The sequence below is a fragment of the Dromiciops gliroides genome, chromosome 5, assembly GCF_019393635.1.
Source record: "Dromiciops gliroides isolate mDroGli1 chromosome 5, mDroGli1.pri, whole genome shotgun sequence".
Taxonomy (NCBI): domain Eukaryota; kingdom Metazoa; phylum Chordata; class Mammalia; order Microbiotheria; family Microbiotheriidae; genus Dromiciops; species Dromiciops gliroides.
In genome coordinates this window covers 283,296,176-283,323,002 of record NC_057865.1, presented here as the reverse complement: position 1 = coordinate 283,323,002, position 26,827 = coordinate 283,296,176, and the positions used below count along the sequence as shown (strand labels likewise).

The following is a 26,827-nucleotide window of genomic DNA, read 5'->3' as shown; positions in this document are numbered from 1 at the left end:
AATTCAGGGCTGGTGCTCTATCTACTGCACCACCTAGCTGCCCTGTGAATGTTTTTTAATAGAACCTTTTGGCATTTGGAGAGAAGGGACAAAGAAACACAAGACTTTTGAGAGAGGAAGACACCTGCTAGGTGAGAAGAAACATCGCACAAGCATTCGCTATACACTATTTGGGATCGTTCTGATTCAGACAGAGGACTCGTTTCCTTCAGTTGCTTTTTCAAAAGTGAGGATGGGGGCAGCTAGGTGGTGCAGTGGATAGAGTACCAGCCCTGGATTCAGGAGGACCTGAGTTCAAATCTGGCCTCAGACCCTTGACACTTACTAGCTGTGTGACCCTGGGCAAGTCACTTAACCCCAATTGCCTTACCAAAAAAAAAAATTTTTTTTTAAAGTGAGGGCGTTCCTTTCACATCAGTATGAACCACTGGACACACAGGAGGCGATATAAAGTCTCTGACTCCTATCAGGAAGACTCAATTTAATGAAAAATATATAGTGCTATGTGAGACAATACAGAGTGTATTTTGAATGTACTAATCCATTTGCCAAGGCTGTACCCAATGCAGAAGTTTCTGGAGTCCACATCTGGGCTTCTTTCTGGGGCCAGAGGAGGTTAGATTCCAAGTCTGGCTTGCTTTAAGCATCCTCTGCCCTTTATCTCTTAAGTGGCTCCCTCTCTTCAATCCCTGCCCACGTCCGAAGAGAGGAGAGGGCAGGGGAGGGTAAAGGCCATTCTCCCTGTGAGAGCTTGTGGGGCACTTTAGCCTGTAACCACCAACCACATACATGCCCTCAATCTATCCGAAGCTTTGAGATGAATTGGGAGGGATCACAGAGAGAAAAAAAAGAGGGACTTGGGACCTAATCATTGCTCAACTGGAAGATGAGCCGGAGCCCACCCAGAGGGAGACCCTGCTGTAACCCCCACTGCATTTCCCACCAAGCCCCAAATGAAATCACTTCGGGGCTCCTGCAGTCACTCCATCTATACAACGTAAGAGGGTTATTCTTCTGTTTTGCTAAGAAGCCCCCAAGGCAGAGCTACTGCCTCTGTTTTTCCTCATTTCCCAGTGTTCTGAGCGAGCAGCCTGTTTAAAGATGCCAGGTAAGACCTGCTTTAGTCACTGCACGCAGCCACCTTCCCCTGTGGATTTTCTTTCGGCTCGAAGCAGGTGACACCAACAAACACACCAACCCATCTCCCAAGGCCCAGGCCCAGAAAGGTGACAGACCCCCAAAAGATGAAAGAATGAGGTGAGCGGCCCACTAGGCCCGCCTTCACATGAGCCCCTGGATTCAGTAACAAAGCTGGGAAGCAGACGCCCCTTGACATAGTTATCTGCATCCGGGATGCTCCGTCCTGTCAGAAGCTGTTTCCAGGGCTAACCCCCAGATGAGTGTTTTCCAAACAGTGAGTCAGAGGCATCAGCAAAGACCTGGCTCTTATCATGCAAGGAGGGTTTCCCCGTGGTCCAGGTTCTTCTAAAAGATCAGCCCCTAGGCAGGGCACTGCTGCCTGAGGCCTTGCTCTTCCAGACCAGAAGGAGATCCCTTCTCCTCGCTTGGCACCTTACTGGCAAGCAGGAAGAAGACGTGGGTTCAAATCCTGCTTCTGATGCTTGTTTGGGTGAGTCACCCCCTTGGTGGGCAGTTTCTGACTATATAAAATGAGAATTGAAACAGGACCCTTAAAATACCAAATCAATGATCCTATAATAATCCCTGCTGGGGAAATCCACAGACAATCAACGATGTGCCCCTCAGATGCTACCAAGTGTCTCTTAGGAGACAGGGTTTAATGAATAAATGAATGAATGAAAAGACACGCATTACATTCTTTCTGTGTGCCAAGCACCAACTAAACAAACAGGAAAACAAACAAACAAGAAAAGACATTCTCTTCCCTCAAGGAGCTCACATTCTAATCGAGGGAGATAGCAACAGAAGTGGGTTGCACTACAGTGGGGATGGAAAGGCCCAAGAGAGCTTGGGGTCTTCAGTGGCATGAAATCCTTCCTAAAGGGTTTTATTCTTCTCTCCTGCTGCATCAGCACCTACCCAGCTTCTGAAATAACACCAATTTCCCCCTTTACACAAAGTCTGGGTTCAAGAGCCCTTTCCTTGTTTCAACAGACATATTTTCAGGGTTTAAAAAAAAAAAGACCCACATATTTTACCAGGCAATTGGGAGAAGGGGGGTAAATAAACTAAACCAAAGAGAGTGAAATGTAGAACTGCTCCCTTCACAAAAGTACACAGAGATGCTCAGTTACGCCCCAGCTGGTCCTGTGTCTAAGGACTAATTCACCGCAAGATGTCCAAGGAACAGCTATGGCAGCACCTTGACTTCCTGGTTGTGGAGCCAGAGGCTCAGCCACGTCCTGTGTAGCCTGGGCAAGTCACATCCCCAAACTGGGCCTGTTTTCTCATCAATAAAATTAACAAGGGGGAGAGTTTGGACTCAATGATCATCCCATCAATGTACACAAAAGTATGACCCTCTTTCTCTAATTAGGCCTGTACTCAAGCATTTTTTTCAAAGGTTTAAGGAAATCCCCGTGTTCTGTCTTAGCACCCACCCACCCTTGCAGGATTCTATGTGAGAAGGGACTATTTAGAGGCATGCTCTGGACATGTGAGACCCCCAAATGTGCCACAGAATGGAAGAATCTAGGGGAGAACCTCCCCTCTAGATTACAAGGTTCCCGAGGGCAGGAGCCAGTTGTAACCAGACATGACAAACCCAAGGGCATCTACCATGTTCCGTAAATAACAGTACTTGTGGTCGATGGCAACCCAGAGTTAGCACCAGGCATCCTTTACTGGGTCTGTTTTCCTAACAGAGGCTCAGAGAACAGGAAGAGGAGGAGTCCCAATGATTTGGAGCAAGAGGCTGTCGTCACAGGGATGACGTGCTTTGTACCATCAATGTGAATGACCTGTACTACCCGAAGCCAAAGGAAAACACTTGGGTCTCCCTCAATAAACCTCTTTCATTTCTCTGTTTTTTCCTCTAGCAGACCGCTAGAAGGGAAAAAGAAGAACAAAGCTCACAGGAATCATTAGACGTAAGCTCCTTAAGGGAAGGACCTCTTTCTGCTTCGCTGGATTTTGGCAGCCCCAGGTTTGTCACATCCGCTTACAACCAGTCCCTGCCCTGAGGAAGCTTGCAATCCAGTAGCAAGCTTGGGGAGTATCCACCCAGCCCTTTCCATAATTTGGCACATTTTTGTTCTTTTCTTTTCTTTTTTTTTTTGTGTGTGTGGGGGGTAATGAGGGTTAAGTGAATTGCCCGGGGTCACACAGCTAGAAAGTGTTTAGTGTCGGAGGCCGGATTTGAACTCAGGTCCTCCTGAATCCAGGGCCAGTGCTCTATCCATTGCGCCACCTAGCTGCCCCGATTTGGCACATTTTTAATGAAAAGTCACAGTGTATGGTATGCCATCGGTGCTTAATAAATGCTTTCTTGATTGATTGCATCATAGATTTAAAACCAGAAATGACCTTGGAGATCATTTAATGGAGGATGAAATTCAAAGAGGTTTAGCGACTGGTCCGACATCACCCAGATTACTGCTGCAGTAATTTCTGCGGAAAAAAGCTGAGTCAGGAACCCAGGGCCTTCAATTCCAAACCCAGTCTTCCTTCCAGGGCAAATGGATTCCCAGAACTAGTGCTCAGAGGATCCTAGATTTAAAGGCTGCAAGATTCCACAGAAATCCCCTAGTCCAGTCCATGATGACTTGTTGAGGATGTCAGAAAAGGGTTTTCATAGACTACCCAGGACTTCTAAAGGCCTGAGATCCTGTGAGCTAGAATGGAAGATATAACCAAGCAGGTTCCATTGCTTTTAGGACATCTCTGCTTCAACCAGGGACAGTAACACACCCATGGCCAAAGAATAACGTCAGGTGACTTGGAAACTAGTCAATGACACAGTCTATATGGCACTGCTGAAATCCATAGCTTCCATTCCCCAAGCCCCCTGCCCCACCAGGCAGAGCTGCCCGACATTCAAAGCTCAAGTTAGTTGGCCAAGCTCCCTGGCATCCATTAGGCTCTGATGAAGGGGTGGGGGCACCAGCAAACATACATGTTCATTAGCTTATTTCCAAGGACTTGGGGAGGTGATGCCATTCAATTGTCCCCCCTTTTTGAAGCTAAGAAAAATAAGATACTAGAATATCGCCTACCATGAAAGTCAAACAGTTAACACTAATCTCCCCCACATTGGCTCCAAGTTACCCTTCCCTACTTCTGTTCATTATCATCAGGCCCTTTCTGCTCCTCCTCAAACCTCCAAGCGTCTCACCTAAGGGAGAGGACACCTGAGGGGCAGCACAATTACATGGATAGGGTGTCTCCCCCAATAGGACGTAAGCACCACCAGGTCTCTGTATCCCCGGCACTCTGCACAGTGCCTGGCATATAATAAACACTTCAGCGACACGTGCTGATTGACAGGTCGATGGGCAGTTAGCGCCCACCCCAGCCAGTATGGAACATGGTGGGAAGCTGGCTCAGCATCCCACAGCTACTCAGTCAGTGGTGTCATCTGACCTCCTGAGAACATCTTTATTTATGCTCAGTCCACGAAAGACCACGGATGTGGGCAATCTCCTAATGCCACAGAAAGAGGGCCTGCCCACCCTTCCAACTACTTTCATTTTAAACTTTAAGAAGGATTCCAAAGGCGGGAAAGGGAGTTAGAGATGACCTGGAAAAAAGCTTCTACTTGGAGCCAACTAAAGCTTTGAGAGGAGACCAATTTCCCTGAAATTGGAGGGATACTGGAGGCAGGAAATGAGAGTGTAACCATGAAGGATCATGGGAGCTTAGATGGGAAGAGAAGGGGGGGGGGCAATGGGAATGGTTCTTGAACAGAAGGAAAGCCCATGATGGAGAATTTCTCTCCTCCCTGCCCTTCAAATCCATCCATTTAAGTTCCTCCTCTAGAATGATAAATGGTGAGAGCCACAAGCCCCCTTGGAAGTCTCCTGGTCCAAACCCCTCACTTTACACAGAAGGGGTCGAAGGCTTGGAGGTGGTAGGGCAGGAATCTAAATGCAACCCTTCTGACTCCAAGAGCAAGAGCATCGGCCCCGTAAAGAGGTCCAAGAGGTAGCACTTCTATTGATGCTCCCACGGGCCTCCCTATGGTCTCACTGATACTCATCCCAAGGCTGCCACTCACAGTATGCTCGTTCATGGACTCCCGAGAAGACGCCCAGCAGTGTGCTCGCCTGAGGACTGGCCATCTCTTTTGAGCTCTCACACACAAAAGCACCCTTGACCCCACTTCTCTGGACTTCCTTGCTTGTGATGTGCCCGTCGTCATTCTCTCCAGGGGCACTAGGGAGACCTTCAAATGTGATTCTTTCCAGACTGTAAAGCCACAATATGGCACTGGGAGAACCTCGGGGTTAGAGAAAGATGGGAGGTCTGGGGTCATTAAAATGACAGTGCAGTTTCCCAAAAGCGAGGCAGCCTTTGGACTGAGAAAGGGATTGAGGGCAGGTCTAGCTCCTCTTCATTTCACTGTGGGCCTGATGGACAAGTTCTACAAGGCATCTATCCACTATATACAGCAGTCCAAACCAGGGGAATCCCACTTGTGGCCAGCACCAGATTAAAGTAGAATTGGGAAATATTTAACAAAAGAAATAAAAATACAGGGGCAGCTAGGTGGCACAGTGGATAGAGCACCAGCCCTGGAGTCAGGATGACTTGAGTTCAAATCTGACCCCAGACACTTGACAACTTACTAGCTGTGTGACCCTAGGCAAGTCACTTAACCCCAATTGCCTCACCAAAAAAATTTTTTTAAAAATAAAATAAAATAAAAACACAATGCAACATAGATGTTAATGTGTGGTTTTCTAAGTTAATATGCAGCCCCTAGGGATCACTTCTATTTGAATGTGACACCAGTGGCCTTGGAGTCCATAGACTTTCAAGGATTCTGTAGAAAGAGTTCAAAGACTCTTTTGTCTTGGGTGGAAAATATAAAAGTTGTACATTTTTATTTCATTTTATTGCTTTCTTTCTTAATCTTACATGCATTATTCAGAGAAGGGGCCCATAAGCTTCACCCAACTGTCAAGGAGGTCCAGGACATAAGAAAAGTTCACCACCCCTGGTCTATATATTCTTCAACCACTTGGTTTTTCAGTGTTGAAAGGCAAGCCAAACTCTTGAGTGATTCTACATCTCCGGGTACCAATTTCATCCAAGGACAGGAGCATTTGAAGGACCTCAGAGGCTATAAGGACTCAGCGCTGGCTCTCTCCATGCCTGCAACACACTACGGACAAGCACCTGTCTCCCTGCTTTATGCCTCACTTAGAATGAAGGCCCAGGAGCTTGTGAAACAGTTATATCTGTGGTTAGCACTTTCAAAGACTACTGTGGGCATATGCATGAGCCTTATCTCCTTGGAGGACCGTCTAAAAGGTGGTGCTTTGTTTTACCAAATCAATTTTTTTTTAAAATCCTCAAGAAACAACAAGCACAGTGGGATCCCATATTTGCTACATTCTCCAGTCAAGTGAAGGATGGTTAAAAAATGGGTTTGACCAGGGCAGCTAGGTGGTACAGTGGATAAAGCCCCAACCCTGGAGTCAGGAGGACCTGAGTTCAAATCTGGTCTCGGACACTTAACACTTACTAGCTGTGTGACCCTGGGCAAGTCACTTAACCCTCAATGCTCCACAAAATAAAAAAATGTGTTTGAGTGCAGTACACAGCTAGTCTATTCTGTTCTAAAGCCTTCATTAAGGAGGCCCTCATCATTTGTGTAGCTAAGTCTCACACAGAGATGGCAGAGAAGTACATGTGTGTGGATGCCATGCTCCAAAAGGAAGGGAAAAGATACAAAATGGAAAACGGTGTGCCCAAAAAAGCAAAGCTCAGCTGTAGAATATAAAGGGCATCACCATTTAACCAATCCAAGACAGAGAAAGATTTGACATTCAAGGTGTGGGAGTATATGTTTTCACACGAAGTCAGATCTATGTCGAATAAAGAAAAACAAAAAGCTCTTGAAATTACCCCCCCCCCCCCAGACAAGCTGGTTCCTAGAGAATGCTAGGTTTGGAATCAGACAACCTGGATTCAAATTCTGGCTCTCATCCTCTTATTACCAGTGTGACCTTGGACAAGTCACTTCCCTGGCATTCATTTTCCTTCTCTGTAAAATGACTAGATGATCCCAACTCTGTGCTCTCTGACACCTACTAGCCAAGCTTGCTTCAAGCTATTTCACCTTAATGATTGTCAGTTTCAACTGTGAAATGACTTGATTTTGCTTTTACCTGCCCCACCTAGAACCTTCCTATGGTTCTGGTGAGTTTCAAAGGAAAGACATGAGGAGGAAAACAATCAAGTCAAGACAAGACTGCTAATAGATTTTAAGGGTGTCAAAAGTCCAATTTCAATTCTACTGAATAAATATTTCCTTGGTAGTTTCTATATGGGAGGCCCAGGGCAATAAGGAAGGCCCTGGGAGCACAGAGATAAACAATCCATAATCCAGTCTAGAAAGACCATTATTAGGTGGGGGAAAGTCCAGGACGTAATTCCTTCTAGAAGCTGTAGATGATAGGGCAATAAGAAAGATTCAAACAAAATGCTGGGAGACTCCCAGAAGGAGAGATTGTATCTGGAGAATGGGAAGGAAGATAAAGGACTCCAAAGGAAGTCCTGGGCCCTGCAGGGTGGGATTCTCCCAAGTGAAGCTGGGCAAGGGACAATGTATTTGAGGGGTGTTGAAGGACACCCCAGGAAAAAGAACACTAACCCTGAGGCCATGTGGTGACCAACCAGAAGGCTGGTTGGACCTGAACCTAGGGTCCCAGTAGAGTGTCCCCTTCTCACATCACTTTTCATCTTAGCTGGGAGATCTCTTGAATGTGCCAGGTTATTTCCCTCCTGGACAATGCTCGATCCTTGAGGAAAGGAACGATTTTTGCCCTTTTTGTAACCCCAGATCTTAGCACAGTGCTTGGTACCTAGCAGGTGCTTAATGCTTGTTGACAGGGACAAGGGCTCAGAATTTGTAATGAAGAGGACTTGAGTTCAAATCCCACTCTGCTACTTACCTTTTTCAGGACAACTCACTTAACTTTTCTAGATCTTAGTTTGCTCTTCTGTAAAACGAGGGGGAGGGGGGGGGATTTGAATAGATCAGGGTTCTTAACTCGATGTCCAGGAATTTTAAAAAATATTTTGATAACCATATTGCAATTTAATTGATTTCCTTTGTGATTTTATGCATCCAAAAACATGATTGGGGGAGGGAGTCCATAGGCTTTCCTAGACTGACTGTCAAAGGGGTCTGGACTAGGTGGTATTTAAAGTACCTTGGGACCCTACCCTACCCTAGTGAGATAAGGCTTGTAGATTAGAATCAAAGGAAGAAATGTCCACACTAAATTTGCAGTCTGACACCCCCAGTTTGGTTCTGTTATTCATTCCCTGTGTGACCTTGGGCAAGTCCCTACTCTTCTGGGCCTCAGTTTCTTCATGTGTAAAACGGGGGGGGGGGGGGTCGCGCAATAGCTGGACTAGAGGATCCCAAAGGTTCTAAATCCCTCAGATTCAATAAATCCTTGTTGATTGCTTGATCCGACTGGGAACCTGGAGTTTGGGTTTTATTTCGGGGAGCAGCAGGGAGCCGCTGAAGGTTTCTGAGTAAGGCAGCTGCTCCCTGAAGCTGTGATTGGGGAAGATTGATCTAAGCAGGGGAGGGTGTGCAGCGCAAGGAAAGACTTGGGGGGGGGGGTGCGCGGAGGGTGGAGGGAGGGAGGGGTGATTTGCCATCCTGGTTGGGAGAGGTGAAGACGGCCTGCACTAGGGTGGTGGCGGGGGGTGGGGGGGGTGAAGAGGGGGGGACTGATGGAGGGGGAGAGTGATGGAGGGATGGAAAGCGCTGGAGCTTGCAATATGAATCAAGGAGAGGGAGGGAATCGGAAGGAAAGGCTCCGTTATGAGCAGGGGGGGCCGCTGGGGAGGCGTGCATGGGGGAGGGCTGGGGGAGATCGCTGGGGGTCTGGAGGGGGTGGGGAAGGCGGAATCCCGTGCATGCAGAAGGGGAGGTCAATTGCACGGATGGGTAGATGGGTACACCTCGGCGTACACTCGCGTGCCCGCTCAGGGCCAGTCTGGGCTGGGAGCGTTTTGGGGAGGGGGGCGTTCTCAGGGGGCTATGCGACACGGCCCGGCCCTCCCGGGGAGGGGGCCCGCGCTGGCTTTACCTCTTCGCTGTACTCCCGCAGGACCCTCTGGATGGCCCCCGCGTCGCCCCCTCGCAAGGTGTTCAGCGCTCCCTCCGCATCCATCGCCGCAGGTGCGGGACGGCCGCGTGCAGCTCCGGGCTCCGGGTCAACGCCTCGCGCCCCCTCCCTCTCGGGCCGCTTGCTCGCCCGCTCTCTCCCCCTCCCTCCCACCAGCCAGCCTCCGCCTGGCTCGGCCTGACGTCACCGCCCCTCACCTTTCACCTCGGTGACGTCAACGTCCCCATAGCAACCGCCGCGCTGCGCCGCGCCCGCCCGCCGAGGGAAGGAGGGCAGCGTTCACCGCGCGGATTGGCTGCGGGCTGGGGGTGGAGCCCTGAGGCATCTCCCTCGGCAGAGCAGACGGAAAGTGGGACTGCAGACAGAGCACAGAAGGCAGACAGTGCTCCTCGGCGCTTCTTCCCACCGGGCCCGTTCTTTTTACATGGTCCGGTGGGCTCCGAACCCTTTTTTTCGGTTGCCGCGGCTTCGCTGAACTACTTCTCCCAGCATGCATTGAGGCAGAGCTGTCGCGTTCTTCGTCAGCCACCCCGCCCACTCCCCTCAAGTTGATAGGGTCCGAACTGCATGCTGGGAATGGTAGTCTCCCTGACCCACGGAGAAGCTTCGCCTTCTCGCCGCAGGGCATGCTGGGAATTGTAGTCTTGTTGGGAGCCTGGGGACCACCTGGGCAGAGGGAGGAGCCCATGGCACCTCGGGGGGTTGGGAAGGCTGGAGATGATCCCCCAGGAAGGATTTAGGGACCCTTTACAACTCCATTCCTCACAGGGTAGCTGCTGCCCAGGAATAGCTTTGGACTGAACTTGTTAGGCCCAGGGTGTTAACCAGGACTGATCCCAGGAACTGCGAGAGCTGGGCACTCAGGGCTGGTCTGAACCGGTTTGTTCCTCTTTTTTTTTTTTTTTTAAAGTGGCTTTGGATCCCTTTGATTGTCGCTCTCAGAGGTTTGGATTTGGGGTCCGCACCAACAGCCCTGTTACTAAACTGCTGTGTGACCTGGGAGGAGTTGCGCAACCTCTCTGGGCTCAGCTGTAAGACAAGCTCAGGGGGCTCTGAGTCGTCGCCTTGCCTCCCCGGGCCTCAGTTTCTTCCTATGTAAAATGGGTGAGATTGGCATACACGATTTCTCCAGTTCCAGTCATTCCCCTTGTCTAGAAGCTTCAAAGGCTCCTTATTTATTACCCTAGGATAAAATACAAACGCCTGTCTTTGGCACTGGAAGCCCTTCACCACCCGAATGGACTACTGTCCATCTTTCCAGACCACTTCCACCTGGCTCACCTCCGCCCTCCTCCATTTCAGCCAAGCTGGCCCCACCCCCACTGCTGCTTCCCCCATCCTGCCTCTATGCCCAGAATGTTCTCTCTTTTCATCCCCCAGCTACCTCCTTCAAATGTGCTTCCTGCGGATCCCCCAAATTATGAGCATTCTGGGCTCCCCCGGAAGTTGTATCTATTTTGTATCCTACGGATTTCTGCCTATTTCTTCTGAGGGGTTTGGACTAGGTGATCTCTAGGGTCCCCTCCAGTTCTACATCTAAGAAGGTATAATGGCATCAAGACCGTTAAGGGCCAGTGTTGTTTTCAGGTTTTGCCTTGGTACCCCCCCCCCCAGCCTCCTAGGGTGCTTAATAAATGCTCGTTAACTTGGGTTGAATGGAATTGAATTTCACGTCTAACAGGCCTTGACCCTTTAGTTGCCGCGCCCCCCCCCCAAACCTCCATCAGTGGAGGGGTTGGTGGTAACTGGTTTGGGTGTTGTGGCCAGGATTCATTCTTTAGGGGGCCGTCAGGGAGGGAGCAAAGTACAAAGGAACCTTGAGATCACAGATTTGGAGAACTACTGCTCTACACCTTAGAAAATAGATTTTTTGTTTGTTTGGGTTTGGGTTTTTTGTTTTTTGGCGGGGCAATGAGGGTTAAGTGACTTGTCCAGGGTCACACAGCTAGTAAGTGTCAAGTGTCTGAGGTCATATTTGAACTCAGGTCTTCCTGAATCCAGGGCCGGTGCTTTATCCAGTGCCCCACCTAGCTGCCCCCTTAGTAAATAATTTTTGTAAATTATTGTAGCTCAGACTTTTGTTACCTGGTAGCCAAGCTCCTGGGGATCAGTTTCTCCAGATTTGCCTTCTCTTTTACATACCCATTCTTTTTTTTTTTTTAAGTGAGGTAATTGGAGTTAAGTGACTTGCCCAGGGTCACACAGCTAGTAAGTGTTAAGTGAGGTCGGATTTGAACTCAGGTCCTCCTGATTCCAGGGCCAGTGCTCTATCCACTGCGCCACCTAGCTGCCCCTTACATACCCATTCTTGACACCTTTCCAGCATGGCAGGATCTACAGAGAGTTTATGCTCTCCCGGCATGACCTAGAAGGACCCAAGATCATATCCTTGCCAAGATGGATTTTAGTGAGGGCCACATGTATGTGACATGATTAATTTGTCCAGAATTTCAAAATTTTAAAGTAATCAGCCTCCTGGGAAGCACACTTCTTAGGAAGGAAGTAGATAAGTCAAGTGATATAGCAAGTGTAAAATTAAAATGTATCATTAAAAATTCTTCATAAGAAATTAGTCAAAGATATTAGCATAATAATGTAACCCGAGCCCCAAAGCCTATTGGTAAGTGTGCCCCATGTCCACCTGTGGGGCAAGGCAGAATTAGTGAGAGTAGGAGAGAAGAAGGATCTGGTCTCTTTAGTCTTTGGGGGGTTTTCTGGCTTCCAGCTTTGACAGAGAAAATGTGTGATGCTAACCTCTCTTCAGGTCACTGGAGGGAGAGAAGGTCTCTGAGAAGAAGCCTACATGTAAAACTTTGATCATGTCTCTTTCTCAGCTAAAGACGTCATGGAATTTTCCCTTTGGGTGAGATCTGAGACTCTGTCTTCATGGAGCTGAGATATCTCACTCCCAATGGGAGAGCACCTTCAGTCTGTATTGTCTCTATGTGTGTATGTGTGTACATGTATGCACATATAATAAATGTGTGTATATTTGTATATATGTATGTGTATATACATGCATGCCTTGCATACACACTTTCTCCAATTTCTGTATTGCTATTGACTTGTTAAATGGGCTTCATTACTAATTGCTATCTGTGTTCATTGTGGAACTGATATTTAGTGGGCCTGGATATAAGACTTGGGGCCCTCCTTCCCCCATTAATGAATAGTGATCAGGAATTTAGCTTGAACCTTACAGTTGTTTCTCCTAGACTAGTTAAGGGAACTGACAGATCTAATTCTAGCCCCGTAGCCCCTCTCTCTAAGGATGGCAGAGTAGCCAGCCTCTGGCTGGAATCGATCTCCCTTAGAGAAGAGGGGTTGCTAAAGATGTTTATTCTTGTTTCTGCAAGCCACAGAAATCAGCCACATTAAACTGACATATGCAAAAGCAGTTGTTGGCTTTCTTGGCAGTTTAATTTCATTCCCTCTCTATCATACTTTTCTATGCTGATTAATTACATAATGTAATTCATTAAGACTTGGAGTGCTTACTTTGTGTCCAGCAATATAAGCAGTGCTTAATAATGACTTTATTTATGCCTAAGAACCACCTCCTTACTATTCCCAGGGAATGAATAGATTAGGGACTGACTTCCTGACTCCACCTAAGTTACTACTCTTTGGAAAGAGCCTCCAAGGATCTGTTTTCTGGAAATAGACTGACTGACTGCAAATTCTTGGGGTCCAAGAGTTACGCTTTTAAAAAAGGCAAAACAAATGATAAATTGTTACCTTATTAAGGATCCCGTATACAGAACTGAAAAAGATGGAAGAGACCAACTACTCCAACATCCTTATTTTATAGATGAGGAAACTGGGGCCAGGAGAGATTAAGCAAATGTCTCTACAACATTTTTTACATGTTCACCCCGCTTTCTTTTTCTGAAATCACATAGCTATTGTATGATTCCTCATCCTTACGGCCTCTCGCCAGGATTGTTGGAATAAACCATTATTTGGTTTGTGTCATTTGACTGTGTATGTGTGTGAGCGAGAGATCGTATGTTTGTGTCTGTGAACGTATATCTCTGTGAATGTGTGTTATGTGTGTGTGTGCGGGGGGTGTATACAGGTCTTGGGGCCCAGCCAGAGAAGCCAACATGTGGGGCAGGGAAAGGAAGGAGGATCTTCAGCAAATGCCCTCATCCTGGGGAAGGACCAGCCCTCAGACCATTATGTATAACTGCAAAAACCTGGAAGCAAAATCACTTTTGTTATAGTAATGAATGGGATGGACAAATATGAAGAATACAAAAACACCAGGGTAAGCTGGAAGGTCTGAAACAAGCCAAGGCAGACAAAGCAGAGGCCCCACGGCAGTGGGCTCAACACTCACTATGGTCCCGAAAGGAACAGGGAGGAGGACTGGGCAAAGTTTCCTTTTGGTGGTGGGGCCGGGGCAGGGGGTCCCTAAGGCTACATGGACTGAATCTCCTTCCCAGGAGACATTGCTTCTCTGTAAGCTGTGGGGCCACTGGGGCTCACCCATCCCTGCCTGCCCATCTGAAGCTCCTTTGTGGGCAGTGATGGGGGTGGGGGGAGGTGTGAATGAGTCCTAAAGTCCTACCCCACCCCTCCCCCAGCACTCTGTAAATGAGGTTCACATAACAGAAAAAACAGCCTTGCCCAGCCCCCATTTTCTCCCTAATTTACTTACCAACATTTGATTAAAGCTTTAAGGCTGCAACCTAGGTGGAGGTGTCGGTGACAAAAGATCATTGTCATTTGTCATCACCATGTTTTCATCTTCCTGTTGGGCGAGAAAAGATTAGATGCTGGTGCAAGGAGAAAGGGATAAGTGGCAGCCAGGGCCAGAGAATGACCAAGCCCTTTCAGCCAGGGAGCTGCTGGTATGCTGGGCGGCTGGAGCTCGGCCTTCTGGGCAGGCCCTGCGTGGGAACGCTAGGGGCTGCAGGGGCTGCAGGGGCCACAGGCACAGCCCACCTGGAGGGTGTGGTGGGGGTCAGAGGCCACAGCTGTCAAAGGGTAGTGACCCTCCTGGCCAGGGAGCCTGTTAGAAAAGTGACCACTCTGTGAAAGCACTGCCTGCCCACTGCTCCCTCCTACTGGGCCTTTTTCTACCTGTTAATCAAGAAACATCTTTATGGGACCTAGTTCTCACACACACACACTATATATATATATATAGAGAGAGAGAGAGAGAGAGACAGAGAGAGACAGAGAGAGACAGAGAGAGACAGAGACAGAGATAGAGAGACAGAGAGACAGAGGCAGAGAGATGCGGTTATGTTGTTACATTATGTCATGGCATGTAATATCATATCATAGAACGTATCACTATTCTTTTGTTCCTGCTGCTTGTTCTAATGGTTGAACCTCGCTCTTTAATAAGACCTTGGCTTGTAGCGTTCTCTGAACAATGATGAATGAGCCCAAGGCAGGGAATGGGAAGGCGGCTATCTCAGACTGTTGTCAGATTCCAGATCTGGAGGAAGGGAACATGGAGTGTTCAGGAGAGGAATGGACTCTCTCCAACATATAAGACATTTCCCCGAATTTCTGCAACTCTCCAGGTCCCTAATTTATTTCTGCCAAGTGTGATTTTCAAGTAGAAAAACAGTCTAGGAGGAGAGTGGGCAGGACTGAGGGGAGAGGTGAAGAGGAAGACTCCACGTGGCATAGAGGGGAGAATGCCAGACTGGAAGTCCAGAAGACCTGGCTTTGAATCATGCCTCTGAGGTTTCACAGCTATGTGATGTGGGTCATGTGACTGCTACGAGCCTCAGTCTCCCCATCTGTAAAACAAGGGCATTGGATTGGATGACCTCTGCAGTCCCTTTCTGCTCTAAATCTGTGATCCTAAGATTGGGGCATGGGGTGGGGGTGGTAAGAAATAGTGTCCTATGAGGCAAGTCTGTCTCTCCAGGGTGTCTGGTCCAAGTCAGAGCCAGGGCCTTTGGAGAAAGCGGTTTCTGAGTCAAAGATTTTCCATTTGCCTTTAATTTGCCTCTTGCCCCCACAGAGGTTCACGATGTTCTTATATTCTTTGGACCTCATCCTCATTCTCAAGGGCACAGTTTGGCAGCTCCTCCAGGACTTGTCCTGCCAAGCCTTCCAAGACTGACCTTTCTCTTCCATTAGAGGAATGTCCTAAAAATCAAAGAATCATAGAGAGAGCCCCTCGTTTTACAGTGGAGGAAACCAAGGCCCAGAGAAAGGACCCATTGTCCATGGGGCACATGGTCAGTGTGATGTGGCCACCGGGCCCCTTTAGAGTCCATTGTACTTTCCGTGTAGCCCTTGCAAGCATAAGGGTCACATGGATCAGCAAATGAACAGGTTTACTTGTAGCTCAGATTAAACAAGCAAGGCTCACAATGTTGCTTATGGCAATAATTCCCTATGAACATCCTTCCCAGAGGCCAACTTAGCCTTGGTCCATTGTATTCTTACTCTTGGTAGGTTCCCATCAGGCACCACCTCTAGTGTGGCTTCTCAGTATATGTCTCTGAGGGAGGCTCTCAAGGCCACTCCTTGTCAGTGTTCCCATGCTCAGTTCCCCTAGGTCTTTGCTTGGGTTTGGTCCTATATGTTGTTCTCTCTATAGTTTGCAGCTCAGAGTACCTGGAGGTATCGTCATTACCTGCTATGTCCTTTTATAGCTCTTCCATGTTCCTGAGTGGCATTTAATTGGTCCATAATTCTCGAGTAAATGGCATTTTTCTCTTCCACCCCTCCTTGTCAAAAGCATCCTAGTCAGAGGTCACTTTTTTTTTTTTTTGGTGAGGCAGTTGAGGTTAAGTGACTTGCCCAGGGTCACCCAGCTAGTGTCTGAGGTCATATTTGAACTCAGGTCCTCCTGACTCCAGGGCCAGTGCTCTATCCACTGCGCCACTTAGCTGCCCCAGAGGTCATTTAAAAGAAAAAAATTCAGCATTCTCTTTTTCTTATGGAGATGCTTGGCCTCCTTTCAACCAGCTCTGAATGTAGGGTCCTAAGGGGTTTTGCTCCTGATTCCTCCCTTCTGCTTTAGTTCTGTCGATCTCTGACCCCACAGGAGATACCCTTCAGACCTTCCAAGTAGGTTTCCATCTCTAGTATCAGGTTGGGTTATGTTTATGATAAGGTCTGCTGTCCCTTCTCGATAACCCCTAGAACAGGCAGCCTCCTGCCCACTTCATTCACCACCTTCAAGTCAAAAGATTTAGCAAAGCTTCCGATTCAGTGTGCTTCCCAGTTGTCCCTTCTGGACCTCAAGATCCAGCTAAGAGATTTGTTCACATTGACCTAGGGTGACTCACTTGCCATTCAGGGGAGAGGGGTGGAACTGGGAGAAGCTAAGACCCTCCCCATCATGATCACGAAGACCAAGGAAAAGAAAATTGTATTGCCCCATCACCCATTTGGCAACCACAGTCTTAATAGCTCTTTAAGAGTTTAAGATAATGAAAGGAGGAAAAAAACTGGGGAGGCTTCATTCTATCACCCCTTCTCCAGAAAGCCACACTCTTTCCCTAATCTCCTCTGTCCTACTCTTCCTGTCCAACCATATCACCAGCAACACAATCTGGCCAATGACTGGGAGTCATGAAATTGGAGAGGGGCTGCTCAGTGAGCTGACAAAGCACAAAAGGGGGTGACCTCCTTGGAGGGACCTCGGCCAAGCTGCCTGTTCTAAAGATATAGCCAAGGAACCAGAGCAGAGGAGACAGGCTGGAAGGGCAGGAATGCTACTGAGAATCCACACAGGGGGAAGGGTAGAGTGAAATGCAAATGAAACAAGGAGGTAAAGGATGGGGAAGGGTCAGGAAAAGCAAATGAAACAGTGTTGTACTGGTTCTAGAAAAGGAGTAAGAACCCTCAGGGAGAAGCCTTCTTAAAAAGGCAGTGTGTGCGTGTACATATGTTTATATACAAATGTATGTATATATACAAATGTGCCTTGATATATAATTACATCTGTAAGTATACTATCATCTGTCTATGTGTACATATGCTTATATACACACCCATATATGGATATATGTATAAACATGTGTATATATGTATATCTATGAATATACACATCTATAACTATATGTATACATGTCTATGTATCCATAAACATATATATGTGCATAGCTTTAGATACATAGCTCACATATATTTGTATATGTATATATGCTCATATATATTTATACACACATGTACATATATGTGTATATGTATACACATACATACACATATGTATGTGCATGTATGTGTGTGCATGTATATATATACACACACGCACACACACACACAACGAGAAAGAGCCACATGTATATAGAGATATACACATGTCAAAGAAGTCAGACAAATGACTGTCATAAGGATTTCTTTGTGGACATAGAGGGGTTCACAATAAAGAAGCAAAGGAAGTTATCTTTAAGAAGTTTGATTAGAGATTGATGTTGATTAATGAAGGAAACAGAAAATATGCTACATATTTCACATCAGACTATAAAAACTTATTCTTATTCAATACCTAGACCACCACAATCTGGTGGCTAGGATTACACATTAAAAGCTCTAATACTGTAAATACAGACCTCAAAAGATCCTGGAGGACTCAACCAATAAACTCTATTGAACTGGAGAATTATCACAAACCAAATTATTGCACTTGATCTGTAAATTTAGATAGTATTGTTGTTTTTACTATTTTAGCACAGCCTAACCATGATTCTCTTCCAGTTATTTATCTTCCTTTATTTCTGTAAAGAATGATTTCTAGTCATAGTCATTTAATTTCTGTGTGCATGTTTCTTGGTAAGTGAACTCCCAGGTATATTAGATATTCTGTAGAAATTTTGAATGGACTTTGTCTATTTGTGTTGGGTTTTATTGGTAATGTACAGAAGGGCTGATGGTTTTGTGAGTTAATTTAAAATCCTCCTACTTTCCTGAAGTTTTTAGTTGTTTCAATTAATGTTTAGTTAAATCTTTTAGATTTCTCTAAGTGAACCATCTACAGAAGGGAACATTTCCTTTCTTTCTTTTTCCTTTTTCACTATCTTTTTTGGGGGGGGAGGGGCAGAGCAATGAGGGTTAAGTGACTTGCCCAAGGTCACACAGCTAGTAAGTGTCAAGTCTCTGAGGCCAGATTTGAACTCGGGCCCTCCTCAATCCAGGGTCAGTGCTTTATCCACTGTGCTACCTAACTGCCCCCTCTTTTTCTTTTCTTCCTTCCTTCCTTCCTTCCTTCCCCTTTCTTTCTTCCTTTCTTTCTTTCTTTCTGTTAAAACTGCAGCCTAAAGACCACAGAGGCCTTTCCATATGGCTTGTAGCTAAAACCCTTAAGTATCATCTCCCTCTTTTTGAATATGATCTTCCTAACTGCAGGGACTGTCTTGTTTTCCTTCTGGTATCTCCAGTGCCTAGCACAGTGTTTTGTACACAGTAAGTCAGGTGGTCAAAACAAGCATTTATTATTCATGTATTATGCTGAGTATTTGGGGTACAAAGCAAGGCAAAAGCACAGTTACTTCTTTCAAGGAGTTCACATTCTCTTGGGAGAGACAACTTCTAAAGAACTCTGTACATTCAAATTATATACAGAATGGGTGGAGAGCAATATCGGAAGGAAAGCGTTTGGGAGGTGAGGTCTGGGTGAGGCCTCCTGTAGAAAGTGATTTTGAACTGAGTCTTGAAAGAACCAAGATATCTAAGAGGGAGAGGAGGGGAGGGAGAGCACCCCAGGTATGGGGAATGCCCTGGGCAAAGGCACAGAAATGTGAGATGGCTGAATCAGAGAGTGTGTGGAGGGGACTAAAATGTAAAAATACTGAAAGGGTGGAAGGGGGCCTGGTTGCAAAGGGCTTTAAATGCCAAAGAGAGTACTTTGTATTTGATCCTATTAGTAACAAACAGGGAGCCACTGAAGCTTTTGAATAGGGAGGTGACATGGTCAGAAATGCACTTTAGGAAAATCACTTTGGCAAACAAGTCAAGTACATCTTGGAGTGGAGAGAGACTTGGAGCAGGGAAACCAATTAGAAGGCTATCACAGGGGCAGCTAGATGGCGCAGTGGATAAACACTGGCCCTGGAGTCAGGAGGACCTGAGTTCATATCCGGCCTCAGACACTTAACACTTACTGGTTGTGATCTGGGCAAGTCATGTAACCCTAGTTGCCTCACACACACACACACACACACACACACACACACACACACACAGAGAAGGCTATTGCAATAATCTAGACAAGAGGTGATGAGGCTTGGATTAGGGCAGTGGCTGTGTCCCTGGAGAGAAGTGTCACAGAAGACTTTTGTGAAGGTAGAAACAAGAACATTTTGCAATAGATTGGATTGTGCAGTGAGTGTGAGTGGGGAGGAGAGGATGATACCAAAGTTGCAAGTCTGGCTGAGATGATGATGGTGCCTTGGAAATGTACATTTATATACATATAAATATACACATTTATATTTAATAAGAGATCCCTGGTAACTTTAGAGAAGGCAGTTTTCAGTTGAATGATAAGATTGGAAACCAGACTGAAGAGGGTTTAGAAGCGAGTGAGAGAAGATGAAGGACAACCCTCCTGTATAAATAATGTTTTCAAGTTGGTTAGAAGAGAAAGGGAAGATATGAGACAATGGCTATTGTGGCTAATTAAGTTGTGACTAGATTGTTTTTACAGAAGATCATCTTACAATATTGCTGTTATTTTGTATACAATACATTTCACTTTGCATTAGCTCATGTAGGTATTTCCAGGTTTTTCTGATAGCATCCTGCTCATCATTTTTTTTTAATAGTAAACTACATTTATATAGTACTTTTATTTTTTTCTTTGTTTTGTTTGTTTTTTGCAGGGCAATGAGGGTTAAGTGACTTGCCCAGGGTCACACAGCTAGTAAGTGTCAAGTGTTGTGAGGCCGGATTTGAACTCAGGTTCTTCTGAATTCAGGGCCAGTGCTTTATCCACTGCACCACCTAGCTGCCCCCTATATAGTACTTTAAAGAGAGATTTCCTTAAAATAAACCTATGAGGTTGATTATTGTAACAACAGTAATAGATAACATAGTTTTTTTTTTTTTTTAAGGATTAGGGAGACATGGGTATATCTGCAGGCAGCAGGGAAGGAGCCAGTAGAGATTGAAGATTAACTGCTTGAAAATATTTTTCCATTCATTCATTCATTCATTCATTCATTCATTCATTCATTCATTCCCCTCCTCTGCATATTACCTCAATTTATTTTTCTTATTGCTCTAGCTAGTATTTATAGAACTATATCGCATAATAGGGATGATAGTGGATATTGTTACTATAAAACTGATCTTACTAAGAAAGAGCTCTAGTATAAAAATTAAATGTAAAAGAGAGAGAGAGAGCGAGCAGATAACAAGTGGGGAAAAGAACAAGATTTCAAGTTTTTCTTGGTTATATGTAATGCTAGCTCTTGGCTTTACATGTATGTTGTTTACCATATTGATGAAAGGGCCATTTTTCCTATGCTTCCTGGTGTTTTAAACCTTAAAAGGTGTTGCATTTTGTCCAGAGCCTTATCTCCATTTATTGACATAGTCATATGATTTTCAGTATTTTTATTAAAATGTTCTTTTATGCTTTCAGCTTTCCTAATCACGAACCAACTCCACATTCCTGATGTAAACCCGCCTGGTCATAATGCATGCTCTTTCATATGTTGCTGTATCCTTTTTGCCAATATTTTATTCAATATTTTTGTATAGGCATTCAAGATATTTGTATATAATTTTCTTTCCCTGACTTCTCTCTCTGTTTTAGGTGTCAAGACCATATTTGTTTCATAGGAGGACTTTGGTAGGATGCTATCTTTGTTAGAAAAATGTTTGCTAGAATTTACTCATAAATGGTTCTGGAGTCTTTTTCCTTGAGAGTTCATTTATAACTTTTTTCTATTCCCTTTTCTGTGTTTGGATTGCTTAAATTCCCTATTAATAATTCTTGTAATCTGAGTGTGTTATTTTTTGTAAATATTAATCCATTAAAAATAACATTTTTTCATCATATAATTGGGCATAGTTTCTAGCAGTTTCCGAAATTTCATCTTTGTTGTTCTTATTGTTATTCAGTTTCAGTTGTGACTCTTCATTACACCTCTTTTGGGTTTTGTTGGCGGAGATGCTGGAGTGGTTTGTCATTTCCTTCTCCAGCTCATTTTACAGATGAGAAAACTGAGGCAAACAGAGTTAAATGACTTGCTCGGGGTCACACAGCTAATAAATGTCTGAGGCCATATATGAACTCAGTTCTTCCTGACTCCAGGCCTGGCAGTCCATCCACTGTACCACCTACCTGTCCAGCCATTTGTTATTTGTTCTCCTCTTATAATTTTTGACATTGGCAATTTGGTTTCTCTCTCTCTCTTTCTCTCTTTCTCTCAAATTAGCTAAATTTGTGCATTTTATTTTTTCTAAAAGACTAACTCCTAGATTTATTAATCAACTTAAAATATTTTTGTCTTCAATTTTGTTTATCTTTTCTTTGATTTTCAGAATTTCTGTTTTTGAAAATTTATTGCTTTTATATTTTTCTTCTTAAAAAATTTGTAGCTTCTTAAATTTTGAACTTAAATACAAAATGAGAAAAGAAAAAAAAAACATGTACCCAGCAGAACATAGGAGAAGATTCAGTATAAAAAAATATATTTCCATTTCAAGAAAACCTATATAATAAACACTATACATTGTTTTCAAATCTGACCAGCTTTTCTTTGCTTCTTTGTTGGTTTTCTATTTATTTTTTTATTTTTTAGGATTTACTTCTGTGTGTATGTGTTTGATTCTCCTAATAGAATGTAAATCTTTGTATTTGCAGTGCCTGGTGTGACACTTGACACATAGTAGGCTCTTTTTTTAAAAAAAAGTGAGGCAATTGGGGTTAAGTGACTTGCCCAGGGTCACACAGCTAGTAAGTGTTAAGTGTCTGAGGCCGGATTTGAACTCAGGTCCTCCTGACTCCAGGGCTGGTGCTCTATCCACTGCGCCACCTAGCTGCCCCACATAGTAGGCTCTTAATACAAGATTGATTGATTGGTATAACTGGAGTAGGCCAAGTTGTTCCCCATTTTGTTCTCATTATCCCACTGCATTTACACCTGAAGTACAGACACAGGGCCAATGGGCTCTGGACACTTTGGAAGAACATTTTGGCAAGTAAAAATTGTTCATACACGGGGTGAGAGAAGGATGGAACCACAGGAGAAGAGGAAGACAGGCTTCTGATCCTGTCCCAATCTTCTGAGTCACCAGTCAATACAGAATAAAAGCTCTGCTATTCCCTAACGGACAAATGGACAGACGGTATGAACAGGAAATATTTCAAGGAAGACTGCTCCGAAACACCGATAAGAAGTCAAATAAAGTCCACAAGCATCACCAAGTGTCTCCCCCGTGCCATGTACTGAAGGTGAAAACAACTCTGGGGTTTTACCTGATGCCCATCAGATTGCCAACCAAGGCCTACTGAGCTGCCAAGCCCATCAATTCTAACCCCGGGGTTTTCTGCATGGGATAAAAGCCACTGCATGATCACCATCTGGGAGGCCCTTTGAGAGTGGCTGGTCCAATCCCCTCATTTTACAGAGGAGAAAGCCAAGGCTCAGAGAAATTGTTACTTTTTAGGGTTATTCGGGGAGTAAGAAGATGAGCCAAGATTCTATCCCAGGTCCTCTATCCAGGGCTTGTTCCCACAGACAGATGCGCTCTGTAGGTGAGTCATCCAAGCTAGAATTCCTCTTTTTTCCACTAGGTTGTGAGCTCTTTGAGGACAAAGACTGTCTTTTGCCTTTCTTTGTACTCCCACATTTAGGAAAGTGTGGTGCGTAGTAGGTGTTTAATTGTTGTTGTGTGTCCTTTATTCTCAAAGAGGACCATGACATTGGGGTGATGTCATGACCTACAGTAAATTGGGTTTAAGTGAGGGAGGGCTGTGCAAGGTCACCAACCTCACTCTCTCCTCCAGAGCCATCTGGGTCCAGTGGTGAGATATATATTAGTATGAGTGCAGATAGCCCTAGATGTTTAAGGCAGTTGGGGTTAAGTGACTTGCCCAGGAACATACAGCTAGTAAGTGTCTGGGGTGAAATTTGAACTCAGGTCCTCTTGACTCCAGGGCCAGTGCTCTATCCACTGTACCACCTAGCTGGCTTATTGACTGCCTGGCAGGGATTCTTTTCAGGAACAGCTCCTGGCTTGTCTGTAGCACAGAGCATACCTCTACTGTCAGAACTCCCCAGCAATTCTTTTAATGAGTGATGGACCCCAAGCAATGTTTGCCATTCCTATTGACCATCATATAACAATATCTGATACCAAATGCATATTATACCTAATATCTAATTATATCTAGTTATAAGAGGGAAAGAAGGTAGATGCATGAGATTTCTCTGCTACCAGTGACCAGTTCTCACTCCATCCCTATCCTAAAGTCAAAAGTTTTCCATTGGGCAGCTAGGTGCTGCAGTGGATAAAGCACTGGCTCTGGATTCAGGAGGACCTGAGTTCAAATCCAACCTCAGACACTTTAACTCTTACTAGCTGTGTGACCCTGGGCAAGTCACTTAACCCTCATTGCCCTAAAAAAAAAAAAAAAAAGCTTTCCATTGTTGGTGGCTTATTGTGGATGCTTCCTCTAGCTCTGATGGCTACTGACCCCACTGCAGTGAGCTAATGTTGGGGATGAGGTCTTAGCCATCAAAGCATTGGTTTTCCCTTTTCAGGTGGTGCTGGAATAGCTTCTACCCATCCTCTGTGTCTACCATCTTTGTAAAACTGATAGAGTTGGAGATCTTTCTTTGTTCATTTACTTATTCGTGCATTTATTTATTTATTCCCCTATTTGTTTATTTACTTATCTATCTATCTATTCATTCATTTATTTATCTTGTGGGGCAATCAGTGTTAAGTGACTTGCTCAGGTTCACACAGCTAGCACAAATCAAATGTCTGAGACCAGATTTGAATTCAGGTCCTCCTGAATCCAGGGCTGGTGCTCTATCTGCTGTACCACCCAGCTATCCTGAGATCTTTCTTTTTAAACACTTTGCATCAAACTGATTGCAGGACTAGTAGTAGTCAGCCAAACCTTTGTGGACAAGTGAATGTCTGCCTTCTTGGGAATTTCTCGTGTTTATAGCATTGGTCCTGAATTAGCAAGAGGGTGTTGCTTTCCTAGCTATCAGTGTTCTTCTCTGATGCCTCATCATGGCTGGGATGAAGGGCCACCCTGGGGGTTCTCAAAGGCTGTGGCTACAGTGCCAATGCCAAGCTGCGAAGGCTTTGAGTCCAGGCATGGCTCCAGACTCATTCTGTCAGCTCATGGCCAACCTAGCTAATGTGAAAGGACTCAGCACCAGAAGTTTGGTCCCCAGGGGATGAATTGTCTTTGGACCACAGCAACTCATGAAAACTGTTCACTGAGGCATAGCAGGGACCATATACCACACTGGTGAGAAGAAGACCACCGACAGTGAAATTAAAACTCTCAGAAATGTCAAGGTGCCCTGTTGCCTTCTACCATCACTGGGCATGCATGGGTTATAGAGTCTCTTGGTTTAGTCTCAAAGTTTTAGGAAGTGGAATCTCTTTTGAAACCATATATCCCAAATGTTGCTAAGCCTGACAGCTGGTGGGAATGAGCACCAAGTAATTAATAAAAATAAGAAATTAAAATAGGTATTCTCACTTCATCACCCACCATGATATAGCTAAATATTTTAAGTGGATTCTATGTGCAGATATCATAATGTAATCTAGAGTTGATTTTTTAAAAATTATAAATTCCAATCGAAATGGAAAGCCTTAAAAATAATTTCACGTTAACACCTCTCCTGATGGGTTTCAGAATTCTTATTCCTTTCCTAGCTCCTAGGATTGTTAATGAGGATAAAATGAGATAATATTTGTAAGGCACTTATGTACTTGGCACATAGTAGGTACTTAATAAAATGCTTGTTTCCCTTCCTCCCAGGCAGTGATTTTCGACAGTCTGAATCCTTGCTCCAGATGGGTCAAAGGTTCTAGATTCTTCAATCCCCACCCACCCTCAATGATTGAAGAACTTCAGATTATACAGCTCAAGGGGACCTCGGAGGTCATCTGGTCCAACTCCCTCAACTTACACATAAGGAAACTGAGGCAAGGTCAAAGGACTTGCCCAGAGTCACACAACTATTATGTGTCAGAGCCAGGATTTGAACCCAGTTTTTCCTGACCTGGAGGCCAGTTCTCTGCTATTGCTTTTTAAAATGCTAAACAGGATTTTGCTCTTCTCCTCAACCTTATGAATGTTTTCAGACTATGAATTTTTTTTATCTTTTTCAATTATTTTAATTGGTAAAATAAGTGGTTTTTAGAAATTAACCAATCACATACCCGCTCCTTGACTGTTAAGACAAAATGTACTAAGTAAGGGGGAACCTCGTTAGGACGACCCGGTGTTAAAGAACAAGATTAGCACATGTCTGATAGGTCAACGATATTGTGTCAGGTTTTGTGTGTAAATGGCAGATAATGTTTCTGGGGACATCTTGGGATGGGTGCCAGTGCCCACTCTTTTGTCATAATTAGGGTAGTAACACCCTGCGATCTAGCGATGCTCAGAGATGACTTTATCTTGTGCTCTCTGTCCACCATCTGAGCTGCCCCAGCCAAAGGGCTGTCGGGATTATGTACAAAAACCAGCTCATGCTTCATGCAGGTGGAAGAATGAAGAAGTGATTGAATCTCAGGAGGTTTTTATTATTATTATTATTATTTGAGTGTGAAACCCTAGCTATCTTCCACAAATAAAACTGCTGCCTTGGATTTTAGTCACACGCACACACATGCATGAATGTCACCCTGGGTGGTGCTATCAAAGATTTTATTTACACAACAATTGCTACAACAGCCGGTGTCATATTTCCATTTATGTGTTTCTTACCCATAGGGTAATAGGTCCACCATAATTGTTCGGTGCATTTTATAATACAGAAGGAATGCCTATGTTAATAACCTCTAACAAAGTTCACAGACTACTACCAACTGAACAAAAAAAAGTCTACGGAAAGTTCTCCCGGGAGTATGATATGCTTTGTTTCCACACATATGCAGGACAGTTGGGGCTCAAAGGCACATCTTTGAATTTTTTTTTTCCTACCAAAGTGTCGGAAAGTGTTACAGTCTCGTGAAGGAACGAGAGGAGCCTTTGTCACCCCTGGTGCTTGGCAAGGCCGAGTTGGCTTCACTTCATTTGCTGGAGTGTGACGTTCAATGCCAAACCCCTGCGATCTCAAAAAACATCCAAGATCCCTCTTCTTCCCTTCTTTCCCTGACTGACAATAGCAGTTGTGCAAACTTGGGGCCAACACATGTAGAAGAATCTTCTTCAACTTAAGGCAGGACAGAGCAGGCCTCTCTCTCTCTCTCTCTCTCTCTCTCTCTCTCTCTCTCTCTCTCTCTCTCTCTCCCTTTCTCTCTCTCTCTCTCTCCTTCTCTCTCTCTCTCTCTCTCCCTCCCTCTCTCTTTCTGCCGTGTGCAAACCCTCCCCTCCCCACCCCATCCCCCCAGAA

At 45.0% G+C, this 26,827-nt stretch overlaps 1 protein-coding gene across 4 annotated transcripts in view; it reads right to left on the bottom strand.

The window, feature by feature from the left end:
- The window catches only part of RIC8B (RIC8 guanine nucleotide exchange factor B), a 100,463-nt gene extending 91,010 nt beyond the window's left edge, over positions 1-9,453 (bottom strand). For 3 of the 4 annotated variants that reach the window (XM_043965745.1, XM_043965747.1, XM_043965744.1), the window contains exon 1: positions 9,258-9,452. In XM_043965745.1, the coding sequence (XP_043821680.1) occupies positions 9,258-9,341 (84 nt within the window). In that variant the 5' untranslated portion in view covers positions 9,342-9,452. Of the gene's footprint in view, positions 1-9,257 lie in introns of all 4 variants that reach the window. The other variant, XM_043965746.1, reaches the window with a different exon arrangement.
- Between the last annotated feature and the right edge of the window lie 17,374 nt (positions 9,454-26,827).